This window comes from Symphodus melops (assembly GCF_947650265.1).
Source record: "Symphodus melops genome assembly, chromosome: 19".
NCBI classification, from domain to species: Eukaryota; Metazoa; Chordata; class Actinopteri; order Labriformes; family Labridae; genus Symphodus; species Symphodus melops.
In genome coordinates this window covers 14,839,376-14,859,088 of record NC_136709.1, presented here as the reverse complement: position 1 = coordinate 14,859,088, position 19,713 = coordinate 14,839,376, and the positions used below count along the sequence as shown (strand labels likewise).

At 40.4% G+C, this 19,713-nt stretch overlaps 1 protein-coding gene across 7 annotated transcripts in view; it reads left to right on the top strand.

Moving 5' to 3' along the window:
* syne2b (spectrin repeat containing, nuclear envelope 2b) overlaps nt 1-19,713 on the top strand; it is a 95,668-nt gene that overhangs the window by 37,441 nt on the left and 38,514 nt on the right. For 2 of the 7 annotated variants that reach the window (XM_079370251.1, XM_079370247.1), the window contains exons 48-74: nt 124-279; nt 1,124-1,264; nt 1,757-1,933; nt 2,049-2,186; nt 2,358-2,543; nt 2,633-2,746; nt 2,848-3,000; nt 3,090-3,197; nt 3,444-3,569; nt 4,333-4,470; nt 5,157-5,237; nt 6,206-6,304; nt 9,935-10,138; nt 10,995-11,222; nt 13,460-13,570; nt 14,072-14,187; nt 14,609-14,723; nt 14,949-15,083; nt 15,550-15,708; nt 15,953-16,147; nt 16,494-16,598; nt 16,870-16,989; nt 17,076-17,276; nt 17,361-17,534; nt 17,773-17,904; nt 18,879-19,072; nt 19,409-19,532. In XM_079370251.1, coding sequence (XP_079226377.1) covers nt 124-279; nt 1,124-1,264; nt 1,757-1,933; nt 2,049-2,186; nt 2,358-2,543; nt 2,633-2,746; nt 2,848-3,000; nt 3,090-3,197; nt 3,444-3,569; nt 4,333-4,470; nt 5,157-5,237; nt 6,206-6,304; nt 9,935-10,138; nt 10,995-11,222; nt 13,460-13,570; nt 14,072-14,187; nt 14,609-14,723; nt 14,949-15,083; nt 15,550-15,708; nt 15,953-16,147; nt 16,494-16,598; nt 16,870-16,989; nt 17,076-17,276; nt 17,361-17,534; nt 17,773-17,904; nt 18,879-19,072; nt 19,409-19,532 — 3,930 coding nt within the window. The remainder of the gene's footprint in view (nt 1-123; nt 280-1,123; nt 1,265-1,756; nt 1,934-2,048; nt 2,187-2,357; nt 2,544-2,632; nt 2,747-2,847; nt 3,001-3,089; nt 3,198-3,443; nt 3,570-4,332; nt 4,471-5,156; nt 5,238-6,205; nt 6,305-9,934; nt 10,139-10,994; nt 11,223-13,459; nt 13,571-14,071; nt 14,188-14,608; nt 14,724-14,948; nt 15,084-15,549; nt 15,709-15,952; nt 16,148-16,493; nt 16,599-16,869; nt 16,990-17,075; nt 17,277-17,360; nt 17,535-17,772; nt 17,905-18,878; nt 19,073-19,408; nt 19,533-19,713) is intronic. The other 5 variants (XM_079370249.1, XM_079370248.1, XM_079370250.1 and 2 more) reach the window with 5 other exon arrangements.

The window sequence follows — 19,713 nt, the reverse complement described above, 5'->3', positions numbered from 1 at the left end:
ATGTCATAAAAAAAAAAGGAAATATTGACATTTTTCTTGCTTCAGAACACACAGTGTCCCTTTCTTATGTGGTACTCTGTGTCCTTTTTCTGGACCACGTTTTTCTTCTCCTTCCGGTTTCAGGAGGTTCACAGCCAGCTGTGTACCCAGAAGGCTTTGCTCCAGCGCACCATGGAGAGCCTGAGGATGAAGTACTCGGACATGTACACTCTGGTCCCGGTCGAGCTCGACAGCCAGCTGAAGGAGGTCACTCAGTCCCTGCAGAAAGTGGAAGTGAAGGTAAACAAGATCTGAACGGTTTTGATATTAAAGTGACGAGTCAATGAGGGACATTTGAAGAAAAAACATTCATAGAAAACAAAGTGAGGAAAAGTAGTTGGTTGAAATGACAACTGGGAAGAGTTAAACAGTTAGCGACATAAGTATAGACTACTTCGCAGTTTTCTGAGCCAAATAGGATTTCACAAGTTCAAGGGCAGTGGAGCGTTCTTTCACAGTTTGAAATCAAACTTGTAAGGATGAGTAGAAGATGCCACCCTTGTACACAGACGTCACTTTCTAACCCATTGATGCCCAGAATGTCTCTGCTGCTGGCGACAGTACACACACACACACACACACACACACACACAAACAAACACACACACACACAAGAGCATGAGTGTACCTTCGGGAGAGCATGCAGGCTAATTGTGGCTAAGCTAATGTAACCCCACCCCTATTAGGTTAACCATCAGTGCAAATAGCCAACATGTTGAAGGAGTTATTAACACCAAACGGGGTTTTAGCTGTTACTAAAACATTTCAGAATAGTGAATGAATAGTGTTTCAATCCAAATGTATCTGCTTCAATTAAGACGGCCGCTCATCTCACACAGTCAATGAAAAAAGGTGACATTTTTCACCTGCTGGCCAAAGATGTTTGCTTAAAATCTCCGTGGATAAAGCTTATCGATTTAGCACAGAGCGGTCCAACTACACATAGAGAGATAAGATGATAGTATTGGCCTTGACTAAAATTGGTTTCATGTAATTATAATATTACTATCAGACATGTCTACAATTTGACCCAGCCGACATTTTAAGCGTAAACGATGATTTTCGGTCTTGATCTCTCCGTCAGGTGGGAGAGGCGGTGGAGAGGAGTGGTCCCGTCCACAAGCTGGGTGCTAAGCTGTCTGAGATCCAGGCTGGCCTGAGGTCAGTTCAGAAAAGGCTCGAACAGAGGAGCCCCTCTGTGGCCCAAGCAAAGGTCACCCAAAAGGTGAGAAGTGACATACAGAATAAATGTACTGACCACATTTCAACATCACATAAATATACTCGATGCAAACAACTATGGTCATAGATAGTAGTTTATCCCACCTGCCTTACATCACTTGAAATGCAGGGAGAATGAGGAGCTATATAGAATCTAATATAGAAGCTATTTTTACACTCAAGGAGGTCGGAGGTCTTGGTTTGTCTAACTTCTGATACCCTCATTAAGATGTATTTTCATGACGTTAGGGACAGTAAGTGGGATTTTTGAAGCTTGGTCAATATCCTAAGAAGATAGATCCATGAGAACCCTATCAGCGTTTGATTCTGTAAAAACAGATATAAAACTCTCTCACTGTTATTCATTCATGCTGCCATGAATACTGGACTAGATAAAAGGGTTAATGACAGGTACGATCACTTCGTGTTTTTACGCCCGGAGGACTGAATAAACTTGACGAATCCTTAAATGTGATCGTGGGTCCTTTTATCTCAGCGTGTGTGGGACGAGCTGGACGTGTGGCACTCGTGTGTGGCAGCGCTGGAGGTGGACATGCAGGACCTGGAGAAGCCAGAGGAGGCGCTGACCCTCACAGAGAGACTGGTGGAGGTCCAGCAGCTCCACTCCCAGCTGGCCAAGCAGGCGGAACAAAGGACCACCCGACTCAGCAAGGTGAATGTGGGAATCTGAGTCAGGCGATCTCCTCTCTGGAATATGTATTTCTTGAAGGCTCACACACTCACTCACTGGATTGGGACTGTAAACAGATGTTTTTGTTTTTGCTCAGATCCACATGTGGCTTCAGGAGCATCGGGAGATGATCAAGAGCTCCAAAAGCTGGATGTCAGAAGCTCAGACGTGGCTCGTTGCTCCCTGCATGTACACCAACGCTAAAGATCTGAGCAGCCATGTTCAAGCTCTGAAGGTTCCTCCTACACTCTCCTTTTTTTAAATATCCTGCAGCTTAATTTAATGTGCCGTTCGAGTCTACAAACACCATTTTTTTTTGACAACACTCCAAAGGAGAATGTTGTGGAGCAGAAGTTGAGAAATACAAGGTGTTGAAAAGGTGATCCCCCGTGTCCTCGTTTTGCAGACGGTGTTGGACGACTCGGCTCAGATCAGAACCACCCTGCAGGGCTTCAGCACCGTCCTGAACGAGATGTCGCAGGTTTGCGACGTCACAACCCTTCAGGAGCAGCTGGTCAAAGCCGATCAGGACGTGGCCAACGTTCAAGACAGCTTCACGGCTCCTCTGTCTCAGCTGGAGCACGCTGCTGCTGTGAGTCTTATGTTATCTCTTTTCCTCCTTCCTGTGTACTTTTCTGTATCATGAATGGTAAATATATGGATTTTTTTTTTCATGTGTAGGAGGTGGAAGCCATCGAGAGTGAGGTCAGGCGAATGGAGAACAACGTGGCCGACATTAAGACTTTATTGACGTCTCCTGAGACCTTCCCCAGCCCAAGGGAAGAAAGCCTCATGGTAAGGTGTCGAAAAAGCATGACTTTTTATCAGTGGTCTTCATTTTATAGGCTGCGATTGTTTGGAATAGAAGTCCAAAAATACCCTCTTTTTGTTTGCAGGCTGTTGAGAAAAGGATCCAGTCCATGAGGAGGACCATAGCTGAGATCCAGAAGTGCAAACCCGGCCTTTGTCTTCCAGAGAAGGCTGAGGAGACTCTGGTCGTCTTCGCTGTCGTGGACCAGCTGCAGAATCTGCTGCTGGAACTGGAGAAGGTTTGAAAGCCAAAAACAGTCTGTCTCTTGTGTGTGTATTGAACCATGAAGTAGGTGACCCTGAACGTCCTGCTTTACTCTTTCTGTAGAAGGTCCCTGCTCTGTTTATTCAGCAGCCTCCGACTCCAGTTCAAGCCAAAGCTCCGTCAACGACCTCTCAGCCTAAACTCTTCAAGTCTCCTTCAAAGGAGGATGAGGTAGATTTTGTCCTAATTGAAAGTGGTTGAGATGATTTTAGGGTTTGAGACGTTGTCATTTTGTGAAATTAAATAAAAACATGGGATTTTTAAAAAGCATGGGGGTGAAAAGGAAGTTGATTCTTTTTTCTTTTTTTTAGCTTTATCTTCTTTACAGCCGGGATTGTTAGCCATTCCAAAGTCATGTTTCACAGAGAACAAGTCCTGAGTATTTGGACATGAACTCTTCTTTGTGCTGTCGCGCAGAAAGAAGACACGGGACGAATCCGAATCGCTCACGTTGAAGAGGACGTACTGAAGAAATCCGGAGCGGCTCTCCTGACTGTTGAGCATTCCTCCGCTGCACAGAGGAAGTCAACCGAGAGCACCAAGGTAAGAAGGCAAAAAAATATATACTGCAGGTGTGAACTTTCTTTACATTCAAACAAACCCTGTTTCTGTTCCCCGTGAATGAAATGTTTTGTTTCTTTCACTAATACTTATAATTCTACTCCCCACTATCTACTAAAATGTCTTAGATTGATATACTGTCTACTCACACAGAAGTGCAGATGGTGGGACATTGATTGAAAGTGCTTTAAATGTTAGATTATGAAGGTAGGGAAATGTACTTATTTTTTGTTCCTGTTCAGATTTTGAGCTCAGAATCTGTTTCATCACAGAACTTTAATGCAAAATTCTGAGTTTAATGTAAAAATTCCAAGGAAAAAGTGAACTGTGAGGCTCTCGGTTAAAATTCTGGGATTGAAAAATCAAGATTCTGAGATTTAAAATCAATTAGTATTATTTATTTTTTTACTCCACAGAGTTCTGTTTAAAGTCGAAATTCAGACATGTTTTTTTTTTAAATGCTTACCTTTTTTATCTCAGAACTTTAATCTGAACATTCTGAAAATAAAAAAAATTTAAAAAACGGATTTTGAAATCAGAATTCTGCGATCAGAACATTAAAAATGAACATTGGCAGTCAGAAGCTGTGATGGATTTGCCAGCTTGTAGCTCAGTGTCTCAAATGCACTTTGACCAAATGCTCCACACCCTCCCAACCCCCCACCCCCCCCCCACCCCCCACCCCCCCCCACCCACCCCCCACCATCCACTCACCCCCCTGTGACTGAGCATGTTTCCATGTCAGCAGCAACGCGAGCATGAAGGCGTGCTCCCGGCTGAAGAAGCCACAGAGAAAACAGGGAGTGAGGAGCAGAGAGTGGAAGAAGGGGGAGGAGGTGTTTTATGGTGGCTCTGGGATGCTTTCCTGGGCTCTTCTCCAGAGGTAACAAACACAGAGAGCTGCAGTTATAAAAAAAAAAAAAAAAAAATTAACCTTTGCTTCCTCTATCCAACAATCCTTCTGGTCACATCTCTTTTTCTCTGCTTGGAGTTTGTTTGACCCAGGGTGAACTAACCAAAGCGTGGCTCCATTTGGGAGGTATTTCCTTAGCTGGATTTTTTTTTAAGCTGATAAAGTAAAGATAGTATTAGCGACTGAGGTAACATCTGAGACCTTTGATCTGGAACATCTGGAAAATCTGCCTCCAATTTAACTGACTCAAAGATCTGAACCTCTTTGACCTGGGTCACTCTGCTCTCTGCATCGCCGCTGCCCATGCACTCCTTCACCTCCCTTATCTCTGCTTCCATCTCTTCTTATACTCATCATAGCAGGTGCTTCAGCTTGTAAAAACCCTTCACTGATGGAGGAATAATTCCCTTTAATCACTTCACTTTCCATTTGTGTTTCCTATTCTGTTCTTCCTCCCTGCACGTCTGTTTTTAGGATTCTTCCTCTAGAGGGTGGTATTGAACAGTGTTTTTTTTTTTTAAAGTTTGTGTGACAAAGCAGTAGATGCTGTTAACTCACACACCCATACAAACATTACTCTCTCTTTCAGGCATTTTACATCTTGATTGCTTTATTTTTCATGGAAATTAATTCACATTTGTCTCTTGGGACGTTAGGAGCCCATGGCTTGGTCGCCTGAAAAAGAGGCCGACGCTGCCTCTGAACAAAGGACTGAACAAACTGAAGAAGCTCAGCAGGTAACTAAACCATCAAATACTCAACACAACTCAGCTTTATTTATACAGCACCTGTCATACAGAAAAAGCAAGCGCTTCACTAAAGAACAAACAGATAGGAGAGAAAAAACTTAACTGGCAGAAATAGTTAGAAAAACAGAAGAATAGAACAAAACAAACAAACAAAAATAGTAACGACCTTACGTAACCCTTTTTGTTTGACCAGCTGTTTTAAAACAGCCTTTTGAAAGAGGTGAAGAAATGATCTCCGATCTCTTCTTTTAAAACTATTGATGTGTTTAGACGGAGGAACGGGCTGAGGGAGCTGTGTGACGCAGACAGGGTTGGAAAGTCATTCCTTATTAGCATCGAGAAACGCCCCTTTTATGCCCACATAAGGGCATAAGACTAAATTTAAATCATGCATTCATACATGAATTTGTAAAAACACAGGAACACATCATTTTGCGTTGGTATATCAGCACACTGAGTTTTCTTCAGATATTTGTTTTTGTCGACTAAGAACAAATCGCAGAAAACAAAACTGCTGGTGAATGTCCATGTGGGTTTTAATATCAGATCAGTCCCTTTGAGAGCGTTTGATGAATGAGGCCCATTGAGTTTTTCTGCGTTTATTGGGTTTATTAACCAAGACAAAAAACACATTACTACCAGTATCAAGCTATTCATCGTAAGTATACATGCTTGTGGTTATTTCTTATACTATTTATGTCAGTTGTCATAGTTGTGGCTTCATTTGGAGAACGCATTACATTTATAAAGAGCCAATAAGAGCCATACTTAAAGTTTTACAATACAACAGTAAACAGGATTTTTTAACAAAACTTTGTCAATAACATCCCTTAATATAAGTCCATAACCGAGTGTGTCAGTAACTGTGTGATCTGTCATCCTGTGGTGGACTGAATGCTCCGTGTATATAACTGACTGACCTAACTGATCTTCTAACCCTGCTCATGTTTCTTCAGGATGTTGAGACCCCGTCTGACACCGCAGAAGCAAGTTCATCTGAAGCTTTATCAAAACCCGTGGCCACAGTCAGAACTCAGTCCCTGCCCGAGAGCATGGTAAACACAACCGCCACAGTAAAAGTCTCCAAAGCCGAGTCTGCGTCCCAGCAGAAATGCGTAGTCTCCTAGATCTAGAGCTTGTACGACTAGAGCGTTGTACTTCCTCCTGAACTTCTTCTAGAGTAGTGTGCAAAATCGAGCCTTCGACCTCTTTCTAGAATTAGCTGTACACTTTTTTTTCCCTTCTATCTTGAACCAGTTTTTTTGTAACCCAACTAAATCTCAGACCAACTCGTGCCTCGTAAAATCAAACTAGAACACACGTCTCCTCCAGAACCTGTTCTAGATCTTTGCATTTATTCGAGATGAGACTTCTGATCTTCTCGTCTCCAGTCTGAAAGGAGGGTTTTTCTGAAATCTCTACAACACGACCAGACTTATAAGACCGAACCATTCATCACAGAGCTTTTATTTTCCTCTACAATCTAGTCTTCATTTGACGTCTTTCTCTAGAATCTTGTAGAACAAGGTCTAGATCATAGTGGGGACTTTTTTTCTAGATTACCAAACACCCTAATCATCTTTTTAGAAGTGCATCTAGAAAGCATTTCCCACCCTTAGAACAAATTCTAGAACTCCATGTTGTTTTTCTAGAACACGGATCATTTTCATCCCTCGGTGCATTTACATGGCAGATAAATTCCAAGTATTGGCTTCTGACATTTAAGAGTTTGGGACAGTTTGTTTACATTTGATTTTTAATCAGTGTTTCGTATTGAGACATGGAGAATAAAGTAAAAGATAGGACTGAGTGGTTCAATCAGATGTGTGCCATGTGTGTTTACATGAAGGACTAGTGAGCTGGCCTGTCCTCAGAGTAGTTCTGCATATTCTTTGACAAGCGCTAACCTCTGAGATGCGTGGTTCCAGATGACTCTGAACATTTTTTGAAACTACGTGAGAAGTGGTTGCCAGGGTGACGGGTGCTCTTTCACCACAAGCTGCGAGCAGACTGATAGTATTTAGCATGTGAGGTGGATGGTTTTGAGCGTTCTGCTCTTAAATAAGCTTTTGCATGGACATTGAATCTGATTGGTTACAATGTTTTTATAAAAGGCAGAAAGAATTGTACTTGCATATTCTGTGATTTTTTTATGTATCATATATGAAATAGCAATTGAAAATAGTTAATCTCTTTGATTGTTGACTTTTCATGTGTTATCTGAGCTTTTGCCAACAAAAGCAGAGTCTAACTGTTAAAATAAACTCGTGTTTGCTTGCTCATATGCATCTGCAATTTGTATTTCCATGAGCTGAACATTTTAATGAATTGTTGGAGATTTTATGACTCAGAAAGTTCCTTTATAAAGACAAATGTTGACCATGAAAATGCACTGGTTTGACATGAATACGGATTAACACACTGCTGTGGGCAGGTGAAAACCACTTGACTCCAAATTAGGTAATACTTAAGTATAAACACATGATAAGGATCGTACTCAAGTCATCAAAAACGATGTTATTATGCTTCATTTACTCATTCAGATTTCATTTAAAAACAGTAACAGAGCCAGAGAAGGTGCCCTTTTTTTGGAGGTTTAAGAGGTTTCACCTGGAAGCAGCAGTACTGAGATGTCTTACATTACATGGCATGTTCTGTATACTTGTACCTTTTTCTATTTTTTTCCCTTCCATTCTGTCTACATATCCAAACAAGAGCACAAATACAAATAAAAACACAACAGTGATCCACTCCTCCGTGTCTCTTTCTCTGTGTCTGGAGCTAATGAAGGGACAGAGAGGCGGGGGTGGACCCACAGGGGATGATGACACACACATACCTGCATCCCTACTGGCCACGTAAAGGTCAAAGAATCTTCACCCTTTACCAAGACAAATATTAAATTAAAAATATGGAGGAAATCAGGGGTTTTATATGCTGTATTCTTGTAAGATCAGCAGTGAGGTAGGCAGCAGTGGAGATTTCCAACATTTGGAATAAGTCCTGGTCCCTTTAAAACAAAATACAGCTGTAGCCAACAAACTGAAAATTCCTGGACTAGTTATTCCGCACATGTAAAAGCCTGTGTTGCCCCTTGTAAGTAAAATTCTGCTGCCTGGCTAAAAGCATGATGCACACAAAAAAAAGGAAAGCGCCGTCCTCCTCCTAACCCTCTAACCGTGCAGGAGTGGATGCAGAGTCGAGGCCTGGTTGCACAAAAATAACAAACTGATGCACTGAATTGACACAACTGATGTTTCATTACAAGATAACCATCTACAAAATGGTTTTGAGATTGATTACAAGTTTGACCTGATAACACAATTTTATAGATTTATTAATACTCCCCCATCCCTGCTGAATGCCAGATTTGCTATTATGCATTTAACATTAGTGTTATTTTGATAAATGTTTTCACTTACAGTTGTCAGTGTACACTTACAGAGCCTACGTGCCTAGGAGGACCAGAGTAAAATATTAGATACATTTGCCTAAATGTGTATTAAATGTGTAAATTTGATTTTGACTTAATCTCTACACATCACTATACATTTAAAAAAAAAAACACATTCTATTTAAAGGAACAGCAGTCATTTTCATTCTCTTTCATACACGCCCCAATTTTCCTTCTGCTTGGTCCAATCCCATCACACACTGTACACCCTTACTGTGAGCAGATAAATAGTGTCAACAAGGGCCAGCCGAGTTATTGAAAGCCACACGGATAATAAATCTTGTAGGTTTTTTTTTATTTCCAAGTTTTAACACCATGTTGTGTCCTCTTTTCTGAGTTCTTCATGGAAGCACAAGCAGGAAGGACTAGATAATTTGTCGACCATTATCTGGGAATTGTAGTCACAAATTATACATTTAAGACACAACGTAAGTAATCAAAATGAACATAATTCTGTCTTTGTGCTTACTTACTATGTTGAACTGTGTAACAGTTGTTTCATACTGTTACTTATTCAGTTCCTTTCATAAAATAGGGTTTTGTACAGTTGACATCAAAGCTGGATGCCATTCAATGCAGGTTTTGTTGACTCTTGGAGTTCACCTCTCTTTAAGCCTGCTTTAAATCCTCTACTAGAAAAGTTTGGAGTTTGAACTTGCCCAATTCACAATGCTCTTTATTTAAAAGAGGGGAGTGGGGGTCAAAAAAGTAAAGAAAAACTGTAAAGGGAAAAAAAACTCTTTAAGAGCAGAAGAACAGATGACTGACAGCTAACAAGCTGTAACATTTTTAGGAGGAAGTAGGCCAGTGTTTCTGTGTTAACTGCTTACTCAGCTTGCCTGTCTCGCCCTCTCAGCTCCACCCCTGCAGCCTGAGGCCTCTTTTCTTTCTCTCTGTCATTCTCTGTCCTGTGATAAAGCGTCGCTGTCACTGGAGCCTTGACGTTGCTCCAGGAAGTGGTTTCTGCCACAGGTGGGAGGAGCAGAGAGCGAGAGAAAGATAGACAGATATAGAGCCAGGCAGAGGGAAGAGACTGAAAGTGTTGGTGTTAGAAGAAGAATGAGGGGCCAGGATTACTTGTTAAGATTAATATTAGAGCTACAACCTGCTCAGGTGGAGTCTAATTAAAGCTACAGAGAGCTCAGTCCAGCTCCCTCTCCCCTCTCTTTCCTCTCTACCTGCAACCCTGGAGCAGAGAGGTTTAGCCGGGTGTGTTGTGTTTGTGTCCCAGGGCCCGGAGGAGCCCCCAAGACCTGGGCTTCGCCCTGCTGAAGGTGTCCTCCATGCATGCCTGGAGAGGATCGCTCAGCTGGAGCTGTTGCTGCAGAAAGCCCAGAGGAGCCTGGTAGCTGCAGGATCTGCTGCTGCTTCTGATGTTGGTGTTGGATCAACGACTATGCAGGATAGCGTGGAGCAGCAACTCCTCACCTGTCAGGTAAGCTCCGCCCCCACCAGGGGGTATACCTGGGTCACTCCCAGGGTTAGTCAGATCCCTCTTTAGGACCGAGAAAAGTAAACAATACCATCATTGACAAGAATTACTATTTCCATACTCTATTAAACTCGATTAAAGAGTTACATTATGAACAATCCTAATCATATTCATGCACATTCGCCGGTGTATGAATGTGTATGAATGGGACTCTTTACATAGCAGCCTCTGCCACCAGGGTGTGAATGGGTGTGAACGTGTAGGTGTGACCTGCAGTGTAAACACACTTTGCAGTAAACTACAGTATTACCAATATTCATAAATAAATGTTCACAATAAGCCAGTGGCCACATATGACAGACATTTCATGTTTCTCCTTGTCACAGTATGTTTTTAGCAAATTTCACAAGTGAGAAATGTTGGTAATTTAAATGAATTGATTCTGTTATAAAAGCTCTCAGTCCTGCCTGTAGAGTTCTTCATTATCCTGTCCACAACTTAAAGCTTTGGCTGACATTTTTCTCCCATGATTCACTTTGCTTACACTGAGAGAATAACCTGAGCCACCATTAAAGTTTTAGTGTTTACACACGTCTCACAGTCAGGTCACATTTGAATGAAGCTTTGAGGGCAAACAAACAACCACTGATAGGATCTATTTTTCCATTCAAATACACTGAAGAGAAACCTTATTCATGACAGAGATATAAATGTAACTATGTAAGTACATGTGTCGAATCTGACCTCAGTGAAGAATATAAATCTCTTTCACTATAAATGTTGAAAATGAAATTGAATATACACAAGTAATACATATAAGTTATTTTGACATGAGATAAGTGTGTTTCTTAATGTGCAGGTGATGTTCCTGGAGATCGAGCAGAAGGTCGCCAGTATCTCAGCAACTGGCTCGCCCTCTGACCAGCAGCAGGATGAACTGGGAGCTATGGGGTCTCAGCAGGACGCAGCTGAGCATCTCTCCTCCAAACTGGAGCTGCTGAAGGCAAACCTGGTCTGTTTCCAACAGCTGCTGCAGGAGCGACAGGGAGAGGAGAAAGTCACTGCTCACAAAGAGTCGCAGGAACAGGTACATCTACTCGAAATTACTGGATTTTAGTTTACAGCTCCTGTGAGGAGTTTTCATCTGGTTATAAAACAAACTGACATTAACATTGCTGTGTCTATATGACCGGCAAAAATAAAACAGACCACAAGCATCAAGATTAATTATTTCTATGAAGTTTTTTTTTAAAACCTGTAATAGTGCCACAGGGTAGGTGTAAGATAATGTGATTTACAGCATGCTGTAGAGAAAGCTGTACCTACAATTTCCACAGCAACAGTGAGAGAGACATCTGCCTGCAGCAGGCAGAAAAAGCACTACATGCCACTTGTCAGAAAACATTACTTGTGCATGTTATAGGATAAGATAAGCGAAAAGACGTACCTGCCCTGTCCCCAGGGGGTGCCAAAGTCAACAGCGGCCATTATAAAATGCAAATTTTGACAGCAAACACAAACATGTTTCCAGCCTGGTACACAAAAATATCTGTACTGGGGAATTTGTTTTGACAACTCGTCCATATTGATATTATGAAGGATAAGAGTAATGCATAATTAGGGTCGTAGCGGAGTACAACCATTTGTGTTGTAGCCGTTTGTTAGGAGACTTTCGTGCCTGCCATTACTCCATCTCTGCTTGTCACTAGGTTAACCAAAAGTTAGGTGAAGATAGCATTAGCTAATTGGTGATGTCACTGAGCTACGTCAATGTTTTATAAATTCTATGGAATAAAATATCATGTTTCTATCAATATGACTTTAGTTTATTAGTTTATTATTTCATGTACAAATACAATCCCCTTTTACATTAAAGTAGCAGCTTTAGCCTTTGTGGATAATTTCCAGCTGTAGTCCCCGGCCAATTGCTAATCAGCTGCCTAAAGTGGACTTACTGCAAATTTAGTTTGCATTTGTCTTTAATTTTTGGCCTGAGTGATCAGTGATTTTCAGTCATCCAATAGCTTAAATTTGGAATTCAATTCATGCTTGGTTGTCATGATATAATTACATCTGTGTGGATTATATCTGGATGGGCATTGTGACTTTTTTCTATTAGTTTTGAATGAACTTACCTATAAAAATGAACCTTCCTTTCCAATGTAATAGTCCAATCCATAAAGCTATACTCTCTCTCATTTAGTCTCAGACTTAGTCTTAGACTACAGGTGTAAGAGATAAGGGATTGGAAATAGTTATTTCAGTGAGTGATAACAGAGCAGACACTGCACATGTTTCAAAGTTTCTCCTTGATAATTATTAACCAGTTTGCAAATAAACCATTACACGCTCACAGGCGGCTGGTTAAAGGCTTCTGCCTCAGTGTGAGGGCACGTCTGTTTACCTGCAGAAGAGAAATCAAGCTGTGGATACAGTTCAAGACAAAAGTCTTCTTGAACAAATGAAGTAACTGAGACAAATGACTGCCTGGTGATGTTTTAGCAAAGGTTTAGGCTGGAGAAAACAATTGAAGAAAGGTATTGCTAAGTTCAATGTCAAGTAAGTGTAGTCCATCAAGCCCCAATTAATGTGTTTTAAGGAGTTGAATTGTTCACTCTGATTAGAAGTATATTTAAAGCTCATGTTAAGAACTTTCCTTTTGTGTTGATTTTGGCACCCCCCTGTGGATAGAGCACAACTTTTTTTTTATCACATTGCTGATTGTCCTGTGCATGTGTAAGTTGTTTATTTTGACAAAAAAATAAATAAATCTAATCCTGCTGTCAATTAACTGTAAAATATGTAGCTAATTGTGAAACGTTACACTGTTGAGAATGTTTTTTTTCTCTTTCTGCAGGAAACTAAATATTTTCTTGCCTGACAGCAGACATTTATAATAACACTATAATTCATGGCAATTTAGTACCAGAAGTTTTTGAGATTTGCATTGGATTCATTTCGCAAGTCGTTTAAGCTTTAACTATTATGAATTATTTCACCTTAATTGAGGTATTGCACTTTATATGGTTATCTTAATACTTAATACTAATACTGTCACATTTTTTTCTCTTACCATGTGGGACAAAGAAAATAGATTTAAAGTCCATAATAATTCAACATGATGGTTGTATGATTCAAATGTTGATTACACATATTCATGCCTGCATAAACTCTTGGTTGCAAAAAACGACTTGGTTTTGAAATATCGCAAAATATGCCTTAGAAAGAAAATGTTTCAATATTGATCAGACCTTACTTGAAGTTTTTCCTCACCAACATGATGATAGACCTGATCTGTTTTTTCTTCAACTTCTTCTCTTTTAGAAGTCAGAATCCGAGTCAGAGCGCCACCTGGAGTCCAGCAGCAGCGTTCAGGAGATTTTCTCCTCACCAAAAAACAAACTCCTGAGACAGAGCAGCCTGCAGCAGCAGAAGGTGCACAACTCTACTACTAACTGCTCATGATGCAGAGACAGCTAGATGTAAAAAAAAAAAAAAACCTTCTCTATGAGGATTATGCATCACTAAAAGATCAATTTGACCATACATTTTTTAATTTATTTTTTTGCTCTGTATCTTCTTTAACATTAATGTGGTGCAAGACTAGCACACTGCGTGGCAAACACACCCAGATGAGCCGCGCCCTGTCACACAGCACTCTGAGGTCACAAACACCAGTGGCAACACCCTAAACTTGTTCAATGACAATTCTTACTGTGAAGACACTCATCGTATACAAGTTTGGTAACATGTCTACCTTTATGTATGACAGTGCCAAAAAAAACTCATGCATAAACACCAGCCAAGAGGGCACTTGTCTTGTGGTAAATGAGCAGGATATGTGTGGATTGTGACGACTCACTGCATCTCAAAATATCATTTGTTGCGTTGACACTGTTGCAACGAAGTTTCATGTAACGGTGTTGTGTTGAGCAGGAGTTGGAGCACGAGCTGACAGAACAGAGAGGACTGACTCGGGCCATTGCCAGGCAGGGCAGCAGAGGCCGACTCTACAGCCAAGAAACAGAGGAACACAGCCCTATGTCACCACGGTAACGAGTCAACTTTAACACTTGACGGGTATTCGTTTTAGTTTGACTTCTTCTTTCAGCTTTATTGTACTTTTTGGTTTTTCATATCCTTCCATTTTTACCAAAAGCATTGTTTCAATGTTACCAGCATTTTGGACAGCATCTTTGTGTAAAAGTTAAAATGTATATAAAGTTAGTTATATACATAGAATACATAGAATTCTTTTTTAATATCTTTTTTTCTTGTTTTTTTTAAAAATAAATTTTTGGGGGGGGAGCATCTTGTCATTTTATTGATAGCACAAGAGTAGTTAGACAGGAAATGTTAGGAGGTGAGAGTGGGAGATGACGTGCAGCAATGGGCCGAGGTCTGATTTGAGCCCACGCGTTCAAGAAAGAAAGAGATATGAAACGTTAATTTTCAGCCTCTTTTCTCTCCCAGCAGGCCGCCTCCTGCTGAGCCTGATGTGAACGAGGACTCTGCTCAGAAGAAGTGGGATCGCCTTCACAGCCGCCTGCTGGCTGTGGAGGAGAGCTTTCTGCTTCCTCCCTCTGAGGTAGGATCTTCATCGTGATGCCTGAAGGGCTTGATTATCACTCTCCTAACACAAGACAGAAAAGAAAAATGGTTGTTCTCGCCATGCTTGGTTATCACCTCCTTTGCGCAGAAGGCACTTTGTTGTCTCTGTGGTGTTTTGGGGCCTCCTGCAGGGCCTGATGGGAGTCATGTTCATTTCAGAATCCCTCTAGCTTCTTTACTCTGTCTCTCTCTTCCTCTGAAGGTGTCAGACTCATATGTGAGGCGCGGTGATGGAACAGCAGGACGTATGATTGGCACACGAGCCCTGAAAGAGCTTCAAACTCACATCAGCCTTCTCAGAGAGCTGGGACACACAGCCACACATCGTCTGGGTCAGGTGTGGGATCTTTATCACGTTTATCGAAAATTATTCACATGATAGGCTGGAGGCGAAAGTTGCTTGAACATGTAGCCCAGACTTTATGGTATAGTTTTTTATCATATCAAACCTTTATAGCTACCCGACCTAACAACACATATTAAAGATGCACCCTGTTCTCAATCCCGAAACAATAACAATAAAAACACTGATTATAAAAAAGGCGAGTCATGGATTAAATTTTCTGTCGTTTTGTGATCTCATTTGAAATAAAAGTGAGGTCAGACTGTCAGTCCTAGTTTGCACTAATGAAGAGGTTTGGGCTACACAGCAGATTCCTCCTGTTCATGATGTCCTGTGCTGGATAAAAGATTACAAAAATGCATCATCACTCAATTGAAATAGTTCCACCTTACTGACACCGTTCTTGCATACAACATTTGCCATGGCTTGTATATAATTAGAATAACCTTTCTGACCCCAGGCCTCCCATGAGGACGGTTCCTATCAGACTCTGGATGAGGGTTTGTTTCATGTTTTGCACGGCACGTCCTTGTCTCTGTCCTCCATCAATAACGTGCTGCTCTCACCTGCTGGGAGGACACCCGAGGAGGACACACAGAGAAGGCTTCTACAGCTGCAGGTGGGATTCATAATCATTTGATTATTTTGATTTGTAATTGATTTTTCACATTATAAACCAACTAAGAGTTGCATTGCTGCCATCTTTTAATCTGTGATGGAACGAGGAACAGATTAATTTATTTTATAATCTCTTTTTTTTTTTTTTTTTATATACCTAAGAGCCTTTCGATACCATTCCTTCATTCATGATTGTAAGAACACTAGGTATTCACATTATAATTAAATGCTTATTTTCTTTTCAGAGTCTGACTGTAGAGATGGGTACCCTCAGCAATGAGCTGGACTCTCAGGGGCCAAAAGTGGCCCGTCTCCTTGGTTCAGAGTGTGGTCAGCAGTGCATGGATGATGTGTGTAGAGTTCTTCCTGTGGTCCAGGCTGCCCTGAGCTGCAGCGAGAAACAGCTCAGAAAGCTGCAGGACGAAACTGCAAAGCACCAGGTCAGATATGGTACAAGTAGAAACAAGAAGACACTGAACTAAACTGAACTACAAGTGATGTAGAATCACAGACTCATCTCTACACTGTACTTGTTATAATCTGTATGAATTGTCTTTTGTCATTGTTTCACTACTAAACTGTAACTCACCTCCTTTACAAAATGAATCTATACTCATATTGTATCCCTATCTAATCTTGCAATAATCATACATGTAAACCTTGATATCTTTAAAAGTCTTAAAATTAACCTTAATAAGTAATAAGTAACCTTTCCCTGTGTATTTAAGATTTAAAAAAAAAAAACATTGTTTAACTGATGAACCAGTGTTTTTGTTTGACCAACAGATACAACTAAATGAGTTGCATGCAGCCTTCACTTCTAACCAGACAACTGTACAACAAAACATTAATTCATTTAAAGGAACCTTGGATCCTAACCAACAGTTACAGGTACTGTTTTTTTTTTTATTGTTTTTTTTAATATAAGAATAATAATAAGAATTTTTAGACAGAAATGCAATCAGCAGCTACACTTTCAAAAACAACATGTTTCATGTGATAAAAAAAAATAATTAAAATTAATCTGCTGAAATAAATGTCACCTCACACAGATATGATAGGCATTTTTGTTCAATGTTTCTATTGAAGCCCAAAGCAGTTGAATTTTTTTTTTTTTTCTTGAGTGAAAGCTAGGGATTTGTGTTTTTATGTGTTTTTGTAGGCTGTGGCTCAGATGCAGGACTCTCTACAGCAGCAGGTTGAGCAGGTGAGCTTTCTCCTTGAGGAGGCTGACCAACACAACATGTCTACATCTCACCTCCAGCAGGCCAAGCGGCTGCAGGTATCTGCTGCTTAATGTGATATATGTGGCAAATTGTAATATCTCAAACTCAAAAAAATATTAAACAACTATTATTCTATGTGCAGGGTGAGCTGGACACATCTCTTGGTGGTGTTCGCTCATGCTGTGATGAGCTGAAGAGCAGTTCGGAACTGCAGCAGCTGTATGAGCGCCTGGTCCACAGCTTAGAGGAGCTCATCTATTTGGGCTCTGAACGCCTCTCACAGCAGCCTGACACAGAGCTGCATGACAAATCTCAGCTCCAACAGCAGCTTAGCAGTCATACGGTCAGTATAGAGGCAATACTGTTCAAGAGTTCACTGTTGACTGAAAATGTGAAGTTAAAATGGTTGAACTCTTTCTACTATCAGAAAATGCTTCAGTTCCTGGGCCATCATTTTGGGACCCTGCAGTACTTGACCCAGAGAATCCCTGAGAGCGGCCTCCGGAGGTGGGAGGCTGTAGCGATAGGCCTTAAAGATGAGGTGACTCGACTTCAGCAGATTGGACTGGAGAGAGTTACTAGGATGCAGGAAACATTACAGGTTGTGCATTGTATCCATTTAAATTTGAAATTATAAAACAATGAAACATGCACTGAGAAGAAAATGTAAGAAATTTTGAATTTAGTGAAAATATGAAGATAATATACACAAGTATTTCTCATGTAAATGTATACACAAGTAACCATAGAGGGATCAAGTTCATGCAATATTAGATTAGATTATAAAATCACAATTTATGTCCTTATCACAACCTTCTGCATTTCTCCTTCTGTCTCAGATGTGGTCTCAGTGGGAAGAGGACAGCGCCTGGTTAGACTCCCTCCTGAGAGGAATTGAGACTTCTTTTCCCAAGATAAACGCAGGGGCTGATTCTGAGGAGCAGATATCAGAGAAGAGCTCTATATTCCAGGTTATTTTTTTAATAATATGCTCTCACTTAACATCAGTACATAATACTTATTTGGAAAAGCTCTTTTTTTCCATTTTCCATTCTGTTCCTTTGAAGACGGTTGGTCATCCTCTCCATGTTGGGCTCTTTGCACAGCACTCATAACCTAATTGGCTCAATTAAATACAAGTGAATGGGTTGTTTTCTATATGGGCACATGATGTTCCCTGGCTCTGATGTGAGTTATTAACTAAGTGAAGACCTCCAACTAAAATTCATTTTGGTACATATTCCCTGTTGCTCTTCTGAGGGATTGGATGTGTCTCTTATTTATCTGAAATGGACTTTCAAGGAGGCATTGGAGGGATAGAGGCTCTTACAGAAGACAGAGGTCTCATATTTAGCTTGCTAGCACAGTTACAAATATCCAGGCTCATCATTCATAAGCTTAACTATTATTTAAACCGTGTAATTAATCATAATGATAATGTGGTATAATTTATCTATATAATTTATTTGGACTTACGTTAGAAAGTAAATGGAGTTTGTGAAGTAAATTAATTGCTAGGAATGCTAACTCTCAGTTGTTGACTAAAAATAGATAACCATGAGATTTCAGGGGCTCCACAGAAAGCAAATAAGCAAGATAAAGGTTATAAAACCTTAAATCTAATTCACTGTGTTTATTTTAAAGTGAAAAATAAGTAATAGATTTGCTAACTCGTATTATTAGCTAACAGGCTAACTGGTAAGCGATTGTAATCTAGCATGCAGTTACAAAGATTCGAAACAGGCTAAGTATTTTCAATAATTAGCAGTTTAAGTGGCTGATTTGTAGTTTTAACATTATGGAAGGGTTTTTGTGAGTTTGTTTTACGTATATTAATTTTTCATCTTTTTCATTGTCTTTCTGTTACTGTGTGAAGTAATGTAAACGTTCAGCCCAGGTGTTTCATGTGGAAGATAGGATTATAAGACTTTTGTTCTTCTTGCAGGAACAGCAACATGTTCTAGATACAAACAAAGCACGTTTAAATCAGATGCTGGAGACGGGGACCTGGCTGCATAAGGTGGGCTGCAGAGGAGTTGAACCATCCAACAGGAGGTTGGACACACGCTGGAAAGTGTTGCAGAAGAGGGTGGAGCATGAACGCATCAACATAGACAGGAAAAGGAAGCTGAGGAACAGGTAAGTGATACAAAAAAGAAACAAACCTTTCAGGTAACCCTCCAGACAACTGAAGTTGTGCTAATTAAGAATTTTATTTAGCAAACAACTTTGTTAAAATGTTAAATTAAATGATTCCCTACATTATGTGAAATTTGTTTTCCTTCCTGCTTATCTTTTTTTTAATTTAATTAGTTATGATGTGACTGGACATTAAAGGACAAAATAAATTATTTTAAACCATAAAATGCATTCCTAAAAATCATTCTATTTACGAGGAAATTAGCTTTAAATCATTCAGATGAAATCTGTATTCTGGTAGATATGTTAATCACAGTTTTCCTATTTTCTATTAAGCTTTCTTCGAGACTCTGCTGCACTTACGGAATGGATGGATGGGGCCAGGAACATGATTGACACATTTTCAGCCAATGAGGAGATGGATGCTGAGCAGGGGCGGGACTATTACCTGCAGTTTATGGTGAGTGAGAGTTGACGAGTTGGCAATTCAGGGAAGAGGTTTTTGATTGGGCAGAAGAAGTCATCTGTGGGATGAACTCAGATTTGACTTCTTCATCAACTGTGAAAGGAAGTGGCTGCAGCGTGGGAGTCTTACACCACCTGTGCAGTTTGTAAGACATGTTCCAGTAAATACATCACAT